Below are 22,940 nucleotides of genomic sequence, written 5' to 3'. Positions count from 1 at the left end.
TCCGCCTGCTTCTGCCTCCCGAGTGCTGGGATTAAAGGCGTGCGCCACCGCCTGGCTTCCTTCATCATCTTTTAAGAGGATATAATTAGAAATAACCCATGTGTACACAGTAAGGGGCAGCCAGACTGGAGAGGCTTGTGGCGAGTGTGAGTGGTCACTGAACTCGAAGTGAGAAGAAAAACTGTTTACAGACCGCGGAAGAGCCAGCCTTCACAGTGTGTTCAGCGCAATCCTATTTTTGTGCAAAACCAAGGCCTATATTCCTCATTTTAAACCTAAAAACCGCTCCAAGAACTCCAGAGCCAAGAGCAATTCTTTCCACATGGGGGATTTTCGTCTTGTCTGGGCTGCGTTGTGGGAACCACGCTGAGCGTGTCATTGCCTTTGTAGGAAGAGCGGAAAGCCATGTAAGTTCTGTGCAAGAAATAGAGTCCATCCCCTGCTCGCAGCCAGCCTTTCCCAAAACAGGGAACAGGGTTGCCCTACAAGTGAGCCCTTCTGAGGATGGGCAGAAATCAAGGCGTTGTAAGTGTCTGGGTGGTGGGCAAAGTTGGGGCGGAATACAAGTTCCAAGGGTGAACTGAAGAGGAAGCTTCCTGGGTGACAGCAAAGGATGCACGTGCTGTATGGGATGGGCTAGTAGCATGCGAGGAGGATGCCATACGCACGCATCGCACGCACGCGCTCGCACGCACGCATCGCACGCACGCGCTCGCACGCACGCATCGCACGCACGCGCTCGCACGCACGCATCGCACGCACGCGCTCGCACATGGAAGGCACTGCTCTCTACTCTACTGTAAGTGGAAATGAAGCTCAGACAGGTCGTCTTGCGGGGATGACATGGCTAGTAAAAGTGAAAGGCGGGGCAGTTGGCTGCAGAGCAGGACTTCGTCTCTACTTTTTTTCCTTTGTGACAGGGTTTCTCAGGGTAGCCCTGGCTGTCCTAGAACTTGCTCTATAGACCAGGCTGGCCTCAAACTCCTCAGAGATCCACCGGCCTTTGTCTCTCAAGTGCTGTGACTAAAGGCATGCACCACCACTGCCCAGCCTCACAGCTACTATTCTAAGCCACGGAAAACTCATTTTTCTCTTTTCATCAAGGCCTTGGCCTGATACAATTGAATTTATATACAGACTGAATGCCAAAGGCAGATGCCAACTGGCCCCAAGGACAAAGCAATGACAGAGAGTAGACAGTGCTGGCTAGGAGCTGCTCAGTTGGTAGCCTGTGCTGACAGCCTTCCTGCTGTTTCCTGTCCAAGCTTTGTTTCGAAACTCTTGCAAAGAGCCCTCTCAGTCTGTGCTGGCCTCCAGCTCCCCCTTACACCCTTGTGAAGCTCCCAGGTCAACTCTCCTGCTCAAATACTTTTTAAGGCTCCCTACCTCCTGAAAGACCTGTCGTACTGTTTGGCTTCCTTGCACACGTCTCTTGTGAGCCTGTAAACTAGTACCCTTGCTGAGTTATGCAGTCTGTGCCTGGTCATAGGTTATGGAAACAGGGAATAGCTGAATTAAGACCAGCGAATTGACTCAGCAGGTAACAGCGTTAGCCACACAAGCCTGCTGATTCAAATCCAATACCAGAAGCCATTTTCAAAGCTAAATGTGGGGACTGGAGAGACGGCTCAGCTGTTAGAACTATTGGCTGTTCTTCCAGAAGACCTAAGTTCAAGTCCCAGCACCCAGATGGCAATTCATAACTGTCTATAACTCCAATCCCAAGGGATCCAATACCCTCTTTGGTCTCATTGGAACCAGGCATGGATGTGGTGCACAGACATAGGGACAAAACAGTCAACCACATAAAAACAAAAGAAAAAGCATGGGAGAATGGCAAAGTAGAAGGATCCAGAGGGTCCTAGAAATCTACAAGAAGAACATTATGATGGGCAGATTTGGGCCCAGGGGTCCCGCTCAAACTATGGCACCAGCCAAGGACAATACAGGCTGTAAACTTCAAATCCCTATCCAGATCTAGCCAATGGACAGGACATTCTTCACAGTTGAGTGGAGAGTAGGGTATGGCTTTCTCACGAACTCTGGTGCCTCATATTTGACCATGACTCCTGGAGGGGGAGACCTGGTGGCACTTAGAGGAAGGATAGCAGGCTACCAAGAAGAGACTTGATACCCTATGAGCATATACAGGAGGAGGAGGTCCCCCTCAGGCACAGTCATAGAGGAGGGGAGTAAGGGGAAAATGGGAGGGAGGGAAGAATGAGAGGATACAAGGGATGGGATAACCATTGAGATATAATATGAATAAATTAATAAAAAATTTTCAAAAAAGAAAAAAGACAAATGTGGTGAGCCACATCCATAATACCAGCACTCCTACACGGAGATGGAAAATGGAGGAGACAGGAGAGGTGGCCTGAAGCCAGCTAGCCTGGAGAATGCCCAGTCTCTACGTGGGGGAGCTGGCAGGCTGCCTGTTCCCTCTCGTCTGGGAAACAGAGCAATAAGTGCTGCTGTGCCTCCCACTGTGGTAGGGAGCTGGGCCACGGTGTTCACCCTATGTTTAGCCCAGGCCTGCCAGGTTTGTTTTTGCTATACCTCAATAGCAAAGAAATTAACAGGTGCAGGATGGAGAGGTGGCTCAGCCGTTAAGAACACTGGCAGCTCCTGCAGAGGACTCAGATTTGATTCCTAACACCCACACAGTGGCTCACAAACATCTGTAACTCCAGTTCCAAGGGATCTGACATCCTCTTTTGGCCTCTGTGGGCACCAGGTATACATAAAATGCACAAGACATGCATGCAGGCAAAACATAAAATAAATCTAAACATTATAAATATTAAATGGGGGGGGGGGTGGCTGGAGAGATGGCTCAGTGGTTAAGCACACTGTCTGCTTTTCTAGAGGTTCTGAGTTCAATTCCCAGCAACCACATGGTGGCTCATCTGTAATAAGAGCTGTGTAATGAGATTTGGTGCCCTCTTCTGGCCTGCAGGTGTGCATGCATTCATATACTTAAATAAATCTTTTTTTAAAAAATCTTAAAATTAAAAAAAAAAAAAAAATTCAATGGGGGCTCCTTGTCCAGTCTCCAGGGAGCAGCATAAATTAGCATATTTGATTCACTTGGTGTGGGCTGAGAGCTTTGGGGATGACTGTGCGGCTGAATCATCTGAATGTCTCTTGCTTGCCGTTCCCTGAGGCCTGATCATGTTCTCCTGATTGTCACCTGTGTCCCTGGCAATCTCACATCTCCAACACTAGTTAAGGCAGCAGCCTCGTACACCCCCTTATCTCGTCCCGCACACACCTTACCCTGTGCAACTGGATCCTCTTTCTTCACTCCCTTGTCCTTGATGTCTGCGCAGATCTGGCTCCCTCTTGTGCAGGCCTCCAGCAGTGAGGGCCGCCACCACCAGCCTCTGGCGGCGAGTCCTTGTCATGTCTGATTGCCTAATGAAGCCTTTCCGGCCGAGCCCTCCTAGGGGAGCCCCTCCCTCCATAGATAGATGCTGTGGGAAAGTGGAAATTATAAAAGTGTGCTCTGCTCCCCCCTTCCCCTCCCCCTTCCTCAGGCCCTCCGTTTACAGAATGACTTGAGTCATAAACTGCATCAGCAGAAGCACCAAAACTAGAGAGACACAGGAAGCTGAGGTTGAGAGACAGGGCTTTGGAAGCCGGCTGAATTCTGCCTTGGCCACTTAGCATGTAAGGACTGAGCTGTTGCTGTTGCTGCTAAATTTGCTGTGTCAACGAGGCTGGCCTCAAACTCACAGCGATCCACCTGCCTCTGCCTCCCGAGTACAGGGATTAAAGGAGTGCGCCACCACTCCTGGGCTATTGCTTTTCCGTGGGTGATTAGGCAGCATGCGCTTTGCCAGCTGAAGCTCTCCCCACCTCTTGGCTCCCGACCCTCTGTCCACTGCCCTTTTGATTCCCCCAATCTTCCTTATAGGTGGATTAGCAGTAAAAAAATCACAGGCCTAACCCTGCCTGCGAATCTGGGTGAAAGAATGCTGAGCAAGCAGAGAACGTGAGAGGAGAACCAGGCCCGGAGCAAAGACCACGTTGGGGCTCACAGGAATCAGGGTCTGGCCCGCTGGAGCTTCTGTTTGGCTCTTGTGTGAAAACCACTTGTGTGTGTGTCGGGGGTGGGGGTGGGGAGGTGGAGGCAGGGGGTGTGTGGGGGTGTGGGGTTGGGAGGGCTGGGGGGGCAATAATTACCTCCTTGAGATGGCAAGACACATAAAGAGACATGTCACAGTGATAAGTGAAGTGTCTTGCAACTGGAAAAATAGCTGGTGTCATAATGTCACTTTTGGAAAACTAGAACTTAGTGCCTGTCACTTCAGTCATTCAGACCACAGCTAGAAAGCCGGTGAAAATTCTGTGTCTGGGAGAGCCCCACAGAAAGTCACAAATCCTCACGACAATGTGCTAGGGGTGCAGGGGAAGATGCAGGGCCTGCTGGGAGTCAGTGAGCTGAGAACGCTAAGTGCCAGTTGACACCTGGCTGGTGGTAGGGATTTTTCTCTACCAAACTCTCATGGCTGTTTTAAGGACTCGTCCCTCACTCACATCCTGTTCATAATTGAGGTCTGCAGATGATACTGTCATCAACATCGACCTTTTTAATAATTGTGTGTGTATAGGTGGGTGTTTTGCCTGTATGTCTGTCTGAATATGTGCACTCTGCATGCAGTGTCCCTGGTAGCCAGAGAGGGCCTCTGATCCCCAAGACTGGAGTTACAGAGCCCACCGCGTGGGTACTCGGGTATTCGGGATTGAATCAGACTTTTTCAGAACAGCCAGTACTTTTGACTCCCGAGAGCCACTCCTCCGGCCCCAGAATCAACTTGTTTTTTGAGACAGGGTTTCTCTGTGTAGCCCTGGCTGTCCTGGAACTCACTCTGTAGACCTGTAGACCAGGCTGACCTCAAACTCACAGATCCTCCTGCCTCTCCCTCCCCAGTGCTGGGATTAAAGGCGTGTGACACCACGCCTAGCTAGTCCTCCACACTTGACTTCCCAGTAGTAGACGTTTGCTGTTTGGGGCTGGTTCCTGGGACAGGCAGGCTGGGCTTGTGGTCAGAACTCATCCAGACTCTGAGAGGATATTACGACCTTTCCTCTTCTCCCCTGCGGAGAGGTTTCATGCCTATTCATTCTCCTAGTACACCAGAGGCAGGAGGATCAAATTTGAAGCCAGCCTGGGCTACATATCAAGATCCTGACTTAGAAGACAATATAAGGATCCGGGGAGACAGTCAGAGGTCATGAGTGTACACTGCTCTCGCAGATAGCCAGGTGCAGCTGCCAGCACCACGTCAGGTGGCTCATAATTGCATTTAATTCCAGTCCAGGGCAATCAAACTTCTCTGGTCTGTGTCGGCACCTGAACACATGTGCTACATAGAAACTCATGCATGCACACGTTCAGATAAATACAAAATAACCAAAGCTTTCTAACGGTTCTTTCTTTTAAAACATACACATGAAGTGTTATTCAGTAGGCTTGAACAGTAGACCAGATGGGCCTCTGGAAGGCGGAAACAGAAAAAAAGAAAGAAACCCATCTCTGGGACAGTGTCCCATGTGCTGGGGCAGCCCGGTGTGCCCAAGCGTCCTATGATTGCGGTGAGAGGAAACAGCATGGTTTGAAGCTAAGAGTAAGGCTTCAGGAGACGTCCCTGGGGCCGACCCCTTGCCGTGTCACCTTGAGCCTCTCTGTACCTCAACTTCTCACCTGACCCAATGTTGCAAGATTAAGCAAGAGAACAAACTCCAAGAAAACACGCAGGAGACACTCTGGCATGAAGGAGGCTCGGGACACCTGTTTATTCCCACAAGAGGTAATCACAGTCCCGCTACCATCATCCCCCATGCATTTTCTTCCACACTTGTCTGTGTGCAAAAGGAGTTTTAGCATCCTCACAAACAATGCCTTATACTATGTTCATGTTTCCTGCTTTTAAGTTTCTTCTTCAGAAAGATTTAGTTTTTACTTATTTATAGACAGGGTCTTGCCCTGAACTCTGTGTCTACCTCCCAAGAAATAAGTGTGTGCCACCACCACGTCTAACTGGTTGACTCTGATTTGATTTTTCGGCACTATTACTAACTCTGAGCTCCTGGTGGGAGCAGTGACATGCCTCTACTACTAGGTTACTATGGCAGAGCCCTCCTCTCCACGGCCTCTAGGCCTCTCATAATCCATCTGGTTTTGCCTCACAAGGGCACAGAAGCTCTTGCAGCTGGCCAGTCATAGACAAGGAATAAAGATGCTTGAGTCTTGTGTCCTTTCAGAGGCACAAGGTTTTAAGTCTCTCCTGAAACATCTACCATGGTCACACTCTCTGTAGGGCACAGAAAAGGCACTTAGAAAAATACCCGCATGGGAGAACAGTGGGGTGGGGTGAGGTGTGCCCAAACGGTCCATCCACCCAACACTCTTGGGCTGCTAATCTTAAACTTGGAGTCCCTTGGGGCCTTCCTCTGTGTAGGTTGTACTGGGGATAAAGCCTTGTGCATGTTATGTTAGGTAAGCGGTCTCCCAGGAGCAACATCCTCAGTCTCCATCTTTAGGGACTCCACCAACACCATGTAGTGCCTTTCATCTGGTCCAATGCTCTCATTTAGGATGAAGGGATGGGATGACAGGAAAGCTCCTAGCTGGTTTCAAAGCACCATGAAAGGCTGTCCTGGAGAGCTGAAAGGGGCAAGCAACCGCTCCTTGTGGGGTGGTGGTGGTTGGGGGGGGGGGGGGGGTGGAGTATGTTTTATCTGGCTCAGCCTGCTCCCAGGAAAGCTGGGTGGTCCTCTTGGTGACTGCAGGCCTAGATAGCGAGAGCCGACCTAAGCTGCTGCAGGGAACAGCACTGAGCAAAGAAGAGAAAAGCAGGCGCTCCCAAGCCCATGTGCCTTGCTTGAGTTCAGTCAGGGAGAACAGATATGACACTGTCACTGAGCTGGGCCATTGCTAAGTGATTCCAGGAGGAAACAGTTTTCCTGCTGCCTGTCAGTATGGCTAGCTCTGCCAGATCTCAGCTAATTCGGCAGCCCTTGGGGAGAACACCACTCCGCACTTGCTCTGCATCTCAAATGCTCCCAGAGGCCAGCAAGGTGCAGAGGGATTGCCATTGATTTCTGCTCATGCAGGCTGGCCTAACAAAACAATCCATCACGCATCTGCCTGCCTGGTTGTCCTAACTGCAAGCAAATCAATGTCCCCAGTATACAAAAGGTCTCCTACTAAGATTGCAGGCCCCGCTGGGTCAGGACCAGCCCAGAAAAGACCCCACTGTAGATCCCCTGCACACTAGTTAAGCCCAGGAGACCTGTTAGCTGATCCCTCCTGCAGGGTGGACCACATCTGGAAAGGGCTCTGGATACCAGCCCAGTCCCACTCGCTTCCACAGGGCTTGGCAGGATACTTTCACTTCTTTCTAGAAGCTTCCAATTTCTACATTGGGAGGGTGGGGACCTAATAGTGTATTTACAACTATGAGGCTCTGAACTGGCCAAGTGTCCTTGTGCCAGCTGTGACACAGGGGCTGACTTCACCTACATGGATCCAGAACCTGTACTGCTAGGGACCAGAGCGAGCTTCCAAGACCTGCTTTGCCACTTCCTGCCTGTGGCCTAGGGACACACCCTCAGCCTTCCATGTTCCCACTCCCCACGTCTGTTCTGTGAACTGAAAACAGCACCTACCTCCTGAGGAGGAGGTGCATGAGGTAACGACACGAGGGACTGTAGGCTTCTCACAGGCCACTTCCTTCCACAGGCACAGAGAAAGGGGCGGTGTACTCTGGGCCACACAGCAAGGAAGAGAACATTAGAGGGGACATTGACGGGGCACGCATGGAAAGTCAACAGAGTATGGGGACCACTGTGCCTTCTCATCTTTCAGGTGTTGGTGTCACTGAGGAAGGACAGAGGGAAAAGGCTGGAGCATGTCATGGAGCACTGTTGGAAGGTCAGAAACTTTATTCATGGGCCTTTTGTTGCTTCTGAACATACAGGTCTCCTGTCATCCAGGACTTCCAGGAGGCGCTGTCTTGCTGCATAACATGAGGGACACCTTGGTTCTGCAGCCCCATCCTTTCCTGCCAGCACAGCTGGGAGACAGCCGACTTGATGGCACTGGGTTCCTGCACCATGGGATAAGGCACTGTGTGTTCAACAGGAAGGCGCTCATGGCAGGCTGGTAGGTGAGGTGTGGTGGGTGGCCTTGAAGGGCTCCTGAGGGCAGAGCTGCCTTGAGGGGCTGCCCTCGCCCGCCAGCTGGTGGCCTCAGGACGGGATCATGCCTTTGCTTCTTTTGCGGTCTGCCATGGTCCTGCGGCTGTGGTTGGCTCTGGCTGCCTTGTTGGCCTCTTTCTTCCTTCGTTCCTGGGTTGTTTCTCGGCTTTGCCCGTGGCCCCGGGGGCTGCCCGTCACTGCACTGGAGTTCTCAGGCCGGTACCTAAGGGAGCAGCACCCACCCCAAGGTGAAGGGACATCAGCTGGAAGACTTTGCTCAGAAGACCCCCACAGCCCACCCTGTGGCCACCAGTGAGGACACACCCTGGGGAGGTCCAGGTGAGAAGGGAAATGGACTCCTAGCCTCAGGCCTGATTTCCTGCAGAACCTATCAGCATCTGTGTGCATGAACTGTTAGTGGTCCCTTCCCTCTGCCACACAGCACCTCTAACCCAATTAGACAACGCTCTTATTTTACACACCAGGCCCTAACTTGGTGGTCCCCACAGGCCAAATATGCTCATAGATCTGACTGAGGGTCTGTCTCCTGAGCCATCAGCCTCTGGGGTCCACTCAGCCTTACATCAGGCTGGATGGAACAAGTCCGTATCTTTGCTATCAACAACCTGTGACTCTTGTTGCCTTCAGAATGAAATCAGATGTCTTGGGGAGGCTACCACAGCCAGAGCCTAGGCTGGGACGGGATTTCTACTCTTGGCCCATTTGGCCAGTTTCCTAAGAAAAAGAGGGAACCTGGGAGTCGTGTCAAGGCTCCCTGCTGAAGACCAGATCTCTGTCAGACTTGTTTCCTGGGGCTTAGCTCAGTGTCCTGTGTCCCTACAATGACTCAAAGCCACCAAGGTGTCTTCTGCCTAGGCTCTTTTTATTCTGTTGATACCAGCTGCCTTGCACACACTCCCATGCTGAGCAACACACACTGTCTGTAAGTACTGATTATGAGTGTGCAACACAGAGCTGAGCCATCTGGGCTCAACCCTTTTTATTTACTTGGGTTTCTTGTTTGTTGGGTTTTGGTTTTTTGAGACAGGGTTTCTCTGTGTGTAGCCCTGGCTGTCCTAGATGTACTTTGTAGACAAGGTTGGCCTTGACCTCATAGAGATCCACCTGCCTCTGCCTCCTAAGTTCTGGGACTAAAGGTATGCTCCACCACCACCCAGCTTTATTTACTTGTTTTTGAGACAGGCTCTTACTATGTGCCCTCTGAACTCTGAACCAGAGACCTTCTTGCCTTTGTTGCCTGCATACTGGGATCACAGGCTTACACTGTAATCTTAGCTTTATTAATGTGTGAGAGGGTTTTGCTATGTTGCCCAGATTGCTTTTAAAATCCTGGCTTCAAATGATACTCTTTTTTGTTTGCTTGCTTTTTGTTTTTGTTTTGTTTTTCGAGACAGGGTTTCTCTGTGTAGCTTTGGCTGTCCTAGACTCACATTGTAGACCAGGCTGGCCTCGAACTCACAGGGATCCGCCTGCCTCTGCCTCCCGAGTGCTGGGATTAAAGGCGTGCGCCACCATGCCTGGCTTCAATGATACTCTTGCTTTAGCCCACGTAGCTGAGACTACAGGCACACACTTTGACCTTTACTAGGTTATACAATGTCTCTGCGCCCATGCTGAGAATGATTCCGATATCAGTAGTTACTTCCTAGAGTTAGATGTTAGCTAACTTACTACCCCCAAAAGCCCCCAGGGTTTCCTCCATGGCCAGCTGGGCTCCCATGATGGGTCTCCTCCGGATGAATTACCCCTCCAATGCTCACCCCTTCCTGGCAAGGAAGGCCATGCGCCTGGCTTCAGCCCTTTCCCTCAGCACTGCAGGATCCTGAATGAAATGGTCCGGCTGTGGAGTGAAGAGAAGACAAGCTCTGCAATTCACTTCCCTAGGCTGTGTGGGGCCATGCTGGAAGGACCCCTGATGCGTCCACGTGGGATAAGGAATAGCAGGCAGCATCGGCATGCAGAGTGGAGCTAGCTGGTTGCCACCTGACGCTTCCTTTAGGAAAGGAACTGGAGGGGTGTGGGGCAGGCTGCTGGGGTGAAGGGACCACAGCAGGCACATCACTGGGAGTGTGTGGGGTTACCAGGATGGCCAACAGGAAAGGACACAAAGGGCCATGAAAGCTGAGTAAGGCCTCTAGAAGCAGGCTTGTCCTGAGACTTGGAGGCCACACCTCGCTCTGGCCACAGCAGAGGGCTGTGTCAGAGCTCCCTTTGAGGACAGCTTTCTATGCTCAGAGCACATGGTAGACCTGTGCAGGGGAAAGCCAGGACCTCAGCAGACAGGCAGGCTCTGACAGAGCGTATTTTACCAAAAACAAAACAAAACAAAATAATCCAAAGGAATAGAATCAGTGACATGGAAAGATGGTAGATTCATATGCAAATTGAATTTACCCCAGGCTGGGCAAAAAGGAGGTTGGCGCAGAAGGGCTGAGAGCCCTGGGGCAGGGCATGTGCTTTCCCACCAGGCTAGTTCCTGCCAGGCCTTCCACAGAGCTCTAGAAACATCTGACTTTGTCCTCTGTTGGGGCTGCTAGGAACTACAGAGTGCCTGGTTACTGCCCTCAACTGGAGCAAGGTTACCTCATCCGTTTTCTATGTTGAGTTTCAAGGTAAGATTTAATCTAATAAAAAAGGTTAGCTGCTAAAACTGAACCTTTAGACCTACTGGGTCTAGCTGACTCCATAGCCTCGGGGCTAAGTCTTCTCTGATTTTTAAGAGCTGCCATCCAGGCCACCCTTCCTTCTCCTAGACCATGACACCTAATGAACTCAGCTGTTCACAGACCCAGCTTCTAATCTGTCCCAGGAGAACCCCCTGGGCACTGGAGGTGAGAGGAAAGCCAGCAGCTCTGCAAACAGTCTGTACTTGAAAGGACCCTCCCCAAACCAGCAGCTGTGCTGACTCCCTGTGTCTGAGCTCCAGGGTCAGAGGCAGGGAGAGATGGGAGGCACAGAGCTCCCGATTTGCTCTTCAGAGTACATTTCTTTATCGGCCACCTGCCTAGGACATACCTTGGGGGCCTCCTCTTCAACCTCCTCCTCCTCCTCATAGTCCTCCTCCTGCCCTTCTCCTGGCGTTTTGGTTCTCAGCACCTGAGGGATGGTGAAGGGCCTGAGGGTTGGAGAAGAGTGAGATCAAAGACTGACTCCACATGGAGAGTGGCCTCCTACCACAGGGAGAAGGCCGGGGTAGCGCTGCTCAGGAAGCCAGGACGCCCACAGGCTTTGCTTTAGTGCCCAAATTCTTTAAAGAAAGGCCCTGTGGTCTGATGTGGAGAGAGCACGGGGCCCTAGGGATCTCCTGTCTTGTAGTTCGTCAGGGAAGCCCTGCTTTGATCTGCAATAGGGGATCTCTACAAGATTCTGCTGAGAAACATGTTCTGTGTGTAGGAAAAAACATGCAAGTTGACTAGCTAAGACCAACTAAATGCTTCCTGGTGTGGTGTGGGCTGAGGTGAAGGAGCAAGGGGGTGGGGATGGAGGTCGGGGTGGAGAAGCCTGGTCCTCTGTGCTCTACGCTGCTGTGTCACAGCTCACCTGCGGCTGATGAGCTCGTCATCAGAGTCTGCGTCGTTGGCGCCCACCTGGTGGCCGTCATATGTGTCATCATACTCGTCCTCATAGTCACCGGCCTGGTGTTCCCCTGGCTGCACCGGGACCTGCAACAGCAGGCCTGTGGGTCCGAGAGGCTGGGGAACTGCGGGATTCCCCACACCCACTGAGGCCCAGGCTAGGCAGCCTACCTCCTCCACTACCACACTGTACTTCTGATAGCGCTGCCACTGATCCACCACAGCCCGTTTGTCATTTACCAGGCTCCTCACGTTCTCCTCCTTCCTGGAGCCAGGGACAGAGGGAGAGAGAGGGGGAGGACACCATCAGATCTGGAAGACTGTACAGGGCAAAAGGCCCAGAGAGATGTCGAAGTCACGTCTTTACACCTCAGGCCATGCTGAGGCCACTTGCAGCTTTTGTAGTAAGCCCAGGAAAGCTCCAAGGACTCTTGGGCGGGGCAAGAGGGCGTCTGACTTTTCCTGTCACCCCCTTCACTACACAGCTCCTATCTATCTCTGTTCTACAGTGCCAGTTTCATGTAAGGGAACTGTGGGAGGAGGAAGGTCTGGTAGCCCAATGCCATCAGTTGTGCCATAAGTGAGGACAGATGGGTGCAGTGAAGGGGTGAGGGACACACCTGGCTCACACTGAGCTGTACATCACAGTTTCACAGTTTCAGCTGGGCCTCAGGTCTCTTGACCAAGGCTTTGCAAACCTGTGGAGAAACTTGGCTTGTCAGCCAGATACACAGGCCTGTGGAATGTGGTTTTTGGCCCTGTGGGGGAAAATCAATTAGAGATGCCAGGCAAGAAACCCAGCTTAGCAATGAGATCTGGTCTCTGGAATACATCAAGAGGAGGAGGTCTGACTAAAGGAAAAAAAAAAAAAAAAAAAAAAAAAAAGAAAGAAAGAAAGAAAGAAAAGAAAGTAACACAGAGTCGTGTAGATTCTGCACAGACCTAATAACTGGCTCTCAGTGGGTGGCAGGCATCTGAGTCTGTAGGGATGCCTGGGAGCCTGGGACAGGATGGGACTGTAGCCTCGGTGTGGTTGGTAAGGCTTTGCTGCCCTGTGACACTCTTTATTAGGGGCCTGCTATATGCTAGTCAGCATTCCAAATCTGAGCAGGGAGGATATTCAGAAACAGGTCGGATACACATCTGTACTCATGGTGGAGTCGGGGGTGAGAGGCACACAATATGCAGAATGGAGGTGGGCCTGCGGCCGACAGAGAGACAGAAATGAGACCTGACTCTCTGGTGCCCGGCATTGTCTGGAGGAAGCGGTGGGGAAACCCCATGACAGGAGGGTATTTGTACTAAGTGCCCCACAGTGAGAGAGAAAGAATGTTGTATTTGATTTAGATCTGAGAGAAACCCTAGGTAGACAGGAATCTTAGCTGGCAGTAGTGGCTCACACCTATAATCCTAGTATTATAGAGTCTGAGGCAGTAGAACTGCCAAAGAGTTCAATGTCAGCCTGAGCTACAGAGATCCCTAGCTCAAACAAAACTAAGCATGCCTTTAGTCCCAGCACTTGGGAGGCAGAGGCAGGCAGATCTGAGTTCGAGGCCAGCCTGGTCTCCACAGCGAGTTCAGTACAGCCAAGGCTACACAGAGAAACCCTGTCTCGAAAAACCAAATAAATAAATAAAAACAAAAACAAAAGACAAACAAACAACCCCTCCAAACCAAACCAAACAATAAACACTCCAAAACCATAGCTGAGCATGGTAGTGCATGCCTCTGACGGTAGCACGTGAGAGGAGGCGAGCTGGAGGGCAGCTTAGGCCACAGGAGCCCCTGTCTGAAATAAAACAAACAAACAAACAAACAAATAGACTAACCCAGGAATCTTTCCCCGCCACAGAACTGGGGCTGTGGACCTGTGTGTGGCTTTGGCTGTACACCTGGCTCTTTGCCAGGTTGGTAAGATGAAACGGGTCCGAGCTTACCCAGGTGGGTAGTGAGAAGACATTCACGCACCTAGCTATGCTTCCTGAGACGCCAGGTTCTGTGCTGGGCCAGGGGCCTGGCATTGCCTGGCGTGGGCAGTGAGGCAGATCTTGTATGCTGGGCAGTCTCTAGTTACGTGGCTCTTTGCAGGGCCAGATGGAGGGAGGAGGCACCCTCTACGGACTCAATCTGGCCCTGGGACAGGGCTGGCAGCAGAGCCAAGGCCTGTCTAGGGCACTACACTTTGCTTCCTTGATTGGATTTGGAGCCGAGAAGACCAAAGATCCCAGCACAAGCAGCTGGGAACGATCCATTCATAAGCCAGGCCTTGACTCTAGAAGTAGACAGCAGGGGCTTCACAGACTGTCTCTGGAATCTTCCTACAAAGTAGCAGTCAGCCCAGGAACACGTCGCTCTGAAACTAGTCACCTTTCCCCACCTCATCCACTCAACCCTGTTCTAGATGGCCCAATTCAAACAGGCCCTTAGTGGCCCACAGAGACACCACCACCCCATTTTCTAGGTGAGGAAGTGATGGGATTCAGAAGAGCAGAGAACCTTCCAGAGTCACACGGCTTCCTGACTTGGCTCTACATTTGCTACGCTGTGTGGTTGGTCACAGCAAGTCTCCAGCCTCACTAATTCATGGTTCCATGCATGGTGTGGCGCTGCATGCCTGTTAGCACCTTGAGGACTAGAGAGATGCCTCAGTGGTTAAAAGCACTGGCTGCTCTTGTAAAGGACTCAGGTTCAAGTCCCAACATTCCCATGGTGGCTTACAACCATCTGAAACTAAAAAAAAAAAAAAAAAAAAAAAAAAAAAAAAAAAAAAAAAGGAGTGTGTAGGAGTGAGTAATCCCAGCATTAAGGCAGCAGAGATAGGAGGATCTCTGTGAGTTCCAGGCCAGCCAAGGCTATACAGTGAGACTTTATCTCTTTTCTTTTTCTTTCTTTCTTTTTCTTTTTTTGAGACAGGGTTTCTCTGTGTAGCCTTGGTTGTCCTGGACTTGCTTGGTAAACCAGGCTGGCCTTGAAGTCACAGTGCCTCTGTCTCCTGAGTGCTGGGATTAAAGGTGTGCACCACCACACCCCACTCTTCCCTGGCCCCCACCCCATCCCCCACAGGGTCTCTCTGTGTAGCCTTGGCTGTCCTGGACTCACTTTGTAGACCAGGCTGGCCTTGAACTCACAGTGATCCGCCTGCCTCTGCCTCCCAAGTGCTGGGATTAAAGGCGTGTGCCACCACGCCTGCCTTTTTTTTTTTTTTAAGATTTATTTATTTATTATTTATACAGTATTCTGCCCACAGGCCGGAAGAGGGCACTGAATCTCATTCTAGATGGTTGTAAGCCACCATGTGGTTGCTGGGAATTGAACTCAGGACCTTTGGAAGAGCCGCCAGTGTTCTTAACCTTTGAGCCATCTCTCCAGCCCGAGACCCCGTCTCAGAACAGACACACAATGCCTTAGGCCCTGCTCACAGCCCTCATCTGGGCAGTGAGCTGAGAGTGAAATGAGGTGAATGTGTAGGGCAAAGTGCTGCACAGTGCACAGCTGCCAGCTCAGGGCGGGGCAAGAGGCAGGAAGAAGTGAGCTCAAGGTCATCTGTGGCTACCTGGTGAGTTGAGGGCTACCTGGAGCTATACTAGACTGTCTCAAACAGAGAAACAACAACCAACAAAGAAGACATAAAAGATGCAGATATGGACCACCATTTGCTAGGCTCAGCAAAATGAACTTTGGTTCTTCTGTTTCAGTCTCATGTGATAGCACTCTCTGATTCTCCAAGAGGCGGGCATTATCTGGCCACAGACCCTTTGTTGAAGGGGAACTCTTGTTATCTGCCAGGGCTCTACAGAACAGTTCAAAGGAACTGGAGGACAACGTTTTGTTTTGTATACACAGTTTTCCTTGTATGCATACTGTATACACAGTACCACTCGCTGCGATACACTGGTGACAAGGGGCGTGGTGTCCAACCAAAGCTTCCCTCCAGACTGCATATTCTCCTAACAGGTGAAGAGGACAACATCCTTCTTTTCTTATTTTGAAACAAGATCTCATCATGTAGTCAGGCTGGCCTCAAGCTCTAAAGTCTCCCGTGTGCTAGGATTCTGTGAGCCAGGCCCAGCTCAGACTCACAGGTTCAGATCGGTCCACCTCTGTGCTCCATATTAGAGGCCCAAATGCTGGCCCAGGCCTGTTGATCATACAGGAGAAAACGATGGAAGCTTCTGGACAAGCTTTGCTGTTCTTTTTTTTCCCCCCCGGAGACAGGGTTTCTCTGTGTAGCCTGGATTCGCTGTGTAGACCAGGTTGACCTCGAACTCACAGCAATCCACCTGCCTCTGCCTCCCAAGTGCTGAGATTAAAGGTGTGCGCCACCACGCCCAGCTAGCTTTGCTATTCTTAGAGAAAGAGACAGAGAGAGAGAGAGAGAAACACAGAGACAGAGACAGAGAGAGAGACAGAGAGAGAGAGGAGGGCTGAGGATGTGGTGCACTGCTAGAGCACTTCCCTCCCATGTTCAAGGCTCTGGGTTTGATCCCTAGCATCACCAAAACTCAAAAACAAACAAAAATAAATCAAAGATAAAAGAGAGACAAGTATGCCTTGTCTGGCCCCCCTCTTAGCATTATGGCTTCTAGTAGCCAGAGTGCCCCCACAGTCCCCTAAGAACCCCGAAGCCAGGGTCCCAGAAGACAGAAAAGATCCATCCTGTGCTTGTTATCAAATAAAAACCACAGGGGAGCTAAGCCCCACCTCTGCCTCCTATAGCTCTGTGTGTGTTACCAAAGCTGCCAGGCGTGTTCATCGGAGTTGATGCACATGTACACAGGTGGGACTGCTCTGTGCTACTCCACCTGCCACCTGAAGGCACTCCTCGCCCGCCCTTCCACCTGTCCCTGCTGAACTCCAAGGCACCTGCTTATTTGATGATCTGTCTTTCCCACGGTCTCTGCCCTTTGTGGGCAAAGCCAGGGTACCTTGCTCACCTTGTTTTCCTGGTGCCTCACACAGGATCTTGTACTAGTAAGGCACTTACTAAATATTTGCTGAGTGGATAAATACTGAACACACGAATGAAGGTTTTGCCTCTTCACAATCCTTGCCCCTGGGCTGCCCAGCAGAGTGGGATTGGTAAACATTGGTCATGCAGTCTCTGCTGGCAGCCAGAGTGTCACAGAGTTAGGACACAGCCTTCAGGACACCTGGCTGCTTCAGCTCTGGTGATGCTGGCAGCTGAGGACAGCCCACTGGCAAATGCTCATAGGTGACTGACAACAGGGTGGCCATGAGGAGTGACCTGGGTGAATCTACAGATGCATGTCAGGAGGAAAACCTATATCCAGAGAAGCTAAGCTCTGTGGAGGACCCCACCAGTCAGGCTCCCTGTGCCTTTTGCTGGCCTGGGGGGACCCTGTTTGACCCTCCCCCACAGCAGCCACCAATAGGATCCCAGCTCTGCCTAGGATCCGGGTATGTCACAATTTGACTGACTAAGCTGTGTGCCAGGGCTTCCTGTCCAGCCAGCTGGATGGCTTCAGAGTTGCCCTGTGTCTGCTCACCTATAAGCATCAGGCAGCACACTGCCCCAGGCCACAAGACCGACAGGGAAGGGAACAGCCCTGGATCCTAACTGAAGCATCAGCTGACATTTCTGCTCTGGGCTCTTACCAGAACAAGGCCACAAGACTGGCAATCTCCTCCCTTTCTAGGTCCTCTGGACTACACCATTATGATGGGGGCAGTACTGGCTGCACTTGAACAGAGCTCCCGGTTTCTGGGTTCCATGAATCAATGTGACTACAGAACTTGAAGCAGGCCGACTCTCCCCACCCCACTCTTGACGTGGCTGTCATTCTTTCTGCCATCACCTGTGATTTCAGCTTCTTCCTGGGGAAACCATTCCAAAGCCCGGTACTTTGTGTTTATTTCTGAGACAGGGTCTCACTTAGATTGGGATGGAACTCACTATGCAGTTATGAAAACCTCCGCAGGTCCCTGTGTGCTAGAGTTAGAGGCAAGAGCTTCCACACTCAGCTTGGGCAACCTTTATATAAAGGTAACTCGTGAGCTCACGGGACCTTTACTACACTCACACTGGCCCTAGAGACCCTGTTCCTGACGCTCACTCAGAAGTTTCCTCTCTCCTTTGCAGAGCCGCCCGACACATCCTTCAGCATTCTGTAACTCTCTCAGAAGAGCTTCCTGTCTCGGCTGACAGCCCTAGCAGGAGCCCAGGAGGCTGCCCACATTCAGGCTTGTTGGATAAGCTGAATAATGCAAATTTCACAGGGCCATAGGCAGTGCCACTGCAGTGCACTCCCACTACAGCTCCAGCACCAAATAGCCCAGGGTGATAAGCACCAGGCAAATATTTGTTGAAAGAATGAATAGGTCATGAGTGGAGTTTTCAATGCTGAGAGAGAGAAAGACAAACTAAACAAAAGAAAGCCTTGAAACAGGACTCTTTGGAAAAATTTTACTCACATGACTTAATTTTCTTTTTTTATCACAGCCCGGAGACAAATCAGGTCAAAAAGTGGCTTCTAAGAACTGTCTAGCTCTACACCCACAGAGCCAACATCCACACATCAAAAGCTAGGAGGGACGAGGGGACAGGTCTGGCCCTCAGGCCTTTACCACTAACCAGGAAGTACCACGAACAGTCGCCTCCACACAGCCGGACCTAAGGTACATTGTTAAAGAACCTGTTCTTGTGGGCTGGCAGGGCACAAGGCCAGGCCTAAGAGCAACCCCTGAGGGCTGAAGAGATGGCTCTGGAGTTAAGAGCACTTGCTAATCTTGCAAAGGACCCAGATTTGGTTCCCAGCACCCAATTGGCAGCTCAAATTTGCCTGTAATTGCAGCCGCAGGCACTTATCTGGGTGCTTCTATAGCCACATACATGTAAGGAAAGCATTCATACATATAATATGAACTGGAGTGCAGAGCCCCGTGACCTGCACACTCACCTCCTGCCCTTGTGCACTCGGCTCAGGTCCACTGAGTCCCTGCTGAACACATCAAACTCATCGTTCTGGAAGACGTTGTGACGAGATGTCAGTAGGGGTGTAGGGTCCCGCTTCACTGGTCTAGGGGTCACAGCACAGAAATCAACGGAAGGAGCCCAGCCGGCTGACGTCTACCCGTGCCCCATGCCCCACTGCGCTTTTCACATCACACTGCTCACCACATTTCAAAAGCATTTCCCTTTAGTGAGGAGCTCTTCAGTGCGCTCTTCTCACCGGGCTCCTGTCAAGAACCCAGGGCCACACCGTGCCCTCATTCCCTGTGCGCCACGCACACCAGTTTCCTATTTCATGAAAGCTCTGCCCTCATTCAAATGCCCACAATGGCCCTGTGAGACAGGGAGTTATAGTTTGGGGGTGGGACAGTGGCACTTGCTTTTGGCACTAGGGATGCAACATGCAACCGCATACAAGCTAAGCCCACGCTCTACCGCTGAGCTCTACCCTCAGCTCCTAATCTCCCCCCTTGTGTCTCAACAACGTCATCTGTGAAATGCAGCACAAACAGGCTGAGGAATGTGTCCAAAGGCACAAAAGCTAAATTCATTCATTCACTTGGCAAACATCATTTGTTCATGGAAGAGGCAACCACCCGTGTCCTTGTTCTTGTTTTCTCCTGAGGCTTTCGGAATAGCAGTGGGCCAAAACCAAGAGGTTCAGTGCAGAGACAGTGAGTGGCTTTGGCATCCTAGCTGGGAAACTGGTAATGCGCTAAGGATGGGGAACATCTGGAGCTGGGGTATGTCATCACCATTTGCTACACCGCTAGTCTCTAGTAAGTTTCCCTATAAGGGCCTGCAGGGACAGCCAGCTGTGTGCTGAGAACCTTGAGGGCCCCAAAGGTTGCTTTCTTTGAAGAGGGGACTAGTTCAAGTTGATGGAAACACTGCTGTGAAAAAGCAACTTGAGTCCCTGGTCTCGGGGAGCAGTGAGAGGCAGGGTAAGGGGGCCCCTGCTGTGAGGACCTCTCCTCATCTCTCTCTCTCCCACCTTTCTAGGCTGCGGTGCAGTTGGCTGAGCTCAGGGGCCAGCCGGTCCTCCAGGATGTTGTTGATGACCTGCTCTGAATCATAGCTGTAGTGCTCCAGGCAGGCCAGGATAAAGCCCTCCCCAAGGTCTGGCAGCAGGTCCTTCACTTGGGAGATGAGTGAGTCAAGTTCCACACCACATACGGCAGGGCCCAGGGCAGCTGCTGCACCCATGCACTGCAATGAGAGCCAGAGTGATGGAGGGAAAGACTGGGCAAGAGAAAGGGTAAGAGTCTCCAATTGGCACTGAATTTGGCATCGGGGCCCTCGCCTTGCCTCTCCTATGTGTAGGACTTCTGCCAAGTGACTTAAATTGAGCCCCTGTTTTCACTTGTGAAAAGAGGGGCTCTAGGACTCCTAGCTGAGCTACCCTTGCCTGTGTGATCTGGGGCACTGTAGGTTCTCTCCCTAAACAAAGTGCCATGGTCTCATAGGGCTCCGTCAAATGGTTCAGTGAAGAGATGTGCATTGCCCACAGAGAGAAGAGTGCCTGGTATGCAGGAGGGTCTCCACAGTCAGTCATGTGTCAGTGATCAAGTTCCCTGCCAACTCTACCAAGGTGACTGACTCTGAAGGACGACAGCAACTACTAGTGAGCTGTGTGGAGACGGTCCCCTTAAGTAAGTTACATTCTTTTCAGTAAGGAGACTTCATTTCGCATAATGACCAATGTGGCGTCATTTTATAATGTTATTTTTAAGGAGATGGGAAAATACAAAACAATAAAAGGCTGGAGATATAGCTAGTGACAGAATGCCAGCATAGCGTCAACAAGGCCCTGGGTTCAATCTCAGCACTAGAAAATCATGATGATGATGAAAGTGGTGGTGGTGGTCATGGTGATGATGATAAAGGCCTCCATGGTTCAGAGAAGCCACCCAACGGGGAAGAAAAGAGCTGGGGTCTAATAGGAAGAACAGTAGCATTTGCTACCTTATTATTATTAATAGTTTTGCTTTTGAGGACCAGCTAGATTCACGAGTATTCTGCACAGCAGCACCAGGAACCCCAGCAACCTTATGGAAGCAGGCACTGCCCCATCTCTATATACAGGGGAGCAACTACTCTGAACACAAGAGATATGCCATGCACAGTTGGCAAACAGTAGGTCAGCTTACTACTGTGCAGCCTGCACCACACGGGGAGAAGTCCTGGGTTGCACGGCCCTTTCACACAGACTTGTCTGACCTTGGGAAAGCCAGGAGAGGACGGAAGCACTAGTTCCAAGGCTTCCCACCTTGCTCAGTAGAGCCCTGAGATTCCCGGGAAGTGGGCCAGGCACCACACTCTCTGCCAGCAGCTCTACCTTAGCCAGAGTGGGGAGGAGCTAGAGAGGCAGTCCACAAACAAAACCTTCATCTTTTCATCCTATAGAGGGAACAGGGCGGGCCATCAGAGTACATCCTGTAATTCTAGCAGTTGGAAGATAGGAGGACTGCTGTGAGTTCAAGGCTAGTCTGGACTCCTGAGTAGGATACCTTGTTTCAAAATAAGTAAGGGGGGAGGGGAACAGAGAGACAGGCTGAGATCAAGGGCTTAAGGGCTGGGCTCTCTTCCGTACCTAGGTAGTGCAAGCAGCCCCAGGGGATGGACTCTTTTCCCTAAAGGCAGGAACAAGGAAGGGAGCCTGGCCACTTGCCTTTTTCTCAAGAGGTGGCCAGGAGCACTAAGAAACTAGGGGCAGGGTCTCCTGGATACACACCTCCTCATCCTCTGAGTTCTCCAGCTGTGACGGCATTTCACTGACTGGCTCTGATGCCACTGTGACTTCATTACTAGGATCCTTGGCTCTCGATGGGTCTTTACTGTCCTTGATTTTCTGTCTGTCTACCCCTTCCCAGGCACTCTCCACAGCCTGCAGGATGTAGGCAGTCCGGGTCTCATCCCTAAGAGGCAGGGTTAAGGGCTCTCGTGCTTAGGACTCACTTCCCAGCTCTGGGATAGCTTGACTTCTCAATCCCTGTCCAGCAACTGACCATGTGGCCTTTCCCAAGTATGGGTTGTTCAGTGTGTCATTTGGAACAGCATACCAGAACACTGCTGCACAGGACCGGAGCCCCAGCACCTGCTGCTCAGGAGAGCAGCTCTGAGCAGGCAGGGCTGGGGATTACCAACAGCACCACAGACTTTTAGATGATCCAACAGCCATTCTTGCTCTGATACTCAGGAAGAGGGCCAACGGTACTGTCACTGGACTTCCTATCCACCACGCTGAGGCTATTCTGAAAAGGCTGAGGGCCCACTGGGGTCCCTGAGGCAGGACTGGACCTGATCCAGCAAGAGAAATGGACCAAAGGCCAGTTCCTCCCCTGTGCTCCTCTCTCTCTGCCACTCTGGACACTGGGCCAGTAATCTAAGTTGCCCCCACACCTTCACGCTGCTTTTCTTTCAAACCCACATGATCCATGCAGGAGGCCTGCGGCAGCCATCTCAGTCTCTGGTTCCAGTCATTCTCCTCCCAGAGCTAAATGGAGCCTTTTCGTAGTCTAAGCGGCCCATGTCACTGCTTCCCAGCCTCTCATGCTCCCCAGCACCTGTGCCATGGAGCCCAGACTTCTAGGTGTCACATAAGGGCCTTGAATGTTGGTCAACCTCATATCTCTTGCTGTATCCCCTACCAGACACTCCCACCCACTGCCACACACAGCTACACACGACAGTGGAGGGCTGGCTCTTCAGCGTGTCTTTGTCCTCTAACCCCAGGGAACAACTTTGCCATGTAAAGTGTAGTCCTACTTCTCCTCATGGGACACCTCCTAACGCCTGTTTGCGTGTCCTTATTTCCTTCCATGTGGTTCAAGTACAGTCTGGACACGTGGGCCCAGACCCTCAGAGCACACCTAGAGAGAGGAACTGGGGCCTTGTTGGACTTTTTGCTGGGGTTACCTTCTGGCCCTCTGGGTGCCAGCATGCCTTATCTGACCTAGTCAGCCCTTGGCCTAGTGGGCCATAGTAGGATACAAGGCTGATGAAGCCTGCTGCAACAAGCTGATGTCCTCAGCTACAGGGAAGAATGTGTCATAGTCCCGGAGGAATCTGTGGGACAGAGCACAGAAAGAAGGGTCAGGGTTAGGACCACAGGGACCCTCTGGGAGGTCACCCCATTTCTGCTACAGAACCACTGTGCCATGGTA

The 22,940-nt window shown here is 51.4% G+C and overlaps 1 protein-coding gene across 1 annotated transcript in view; it reads right to left on the bottom strand.

Annotated features, from left to right (window-relative positions):
* Positions 1-7,935: 7,935 nt before the first annotated feature.
* The window catches only part of Ascc2 (activating signal cointegrator 1 complex subunit 2), a 47,632-nt gene continuing 32,627 nt past the window's right edge, over positions 7,936-22,940 (bottom strand). Inside the window, exons 12-20 of the mRNA XM_051165390.1 lie at positions 22,768-22,842; positions 21,509-21,692; positions 19,769-19,983; positions 18,722-18,841; positions 11,976-12,069; positions 11,770-11,891; positions 11,245-11,344; positions 9,990-10,069; positions 7,936-8,431 (exon numbers count right to left, since the gene is read on the bottom strand). Of these exons, the coding sequence (XP_051021347.1) occupies positions 8,260-8,431; positions 9,990-10,069; positions 11,245-11,344; positions 11,770-11,891; positions 11,976-12,069; positions 18,722-18,841; positions 19,769-19,983; positions 21,509-21,692; positions 22,768-22,842 (1,162 nt within the window). The 3' untranslated portion in view covers positions 7,936-8,259. The remainder of the gene's footprint in view (positions 8,432-9,989; positions 10,070-11,244; positions 11,345-11,769; positions 11,892-11,975; positions 12,070-18,721; positions 18,842-19,768; positions 19,984-21,508; positions 21,693-22,767; positions 22,843-22,940) is intronic.

Source organism: Acomys russatus, chromosome 22 (genome assembly GCF_903995435.1).
Source record: "Acomys russatus chromosome 22, mAcoRus1.1, whole genome shotgun sequence".
In the NCBI taxonomy this organism is placed as follows: Eukaryota; Metazoa; Chordata; class Mammalia; order Rodentia; family Muridae; genus Acomys; species Acomys russatus.
This window is presented reverse-complemented; position numbering and strand designations above follow the sequence as displayed.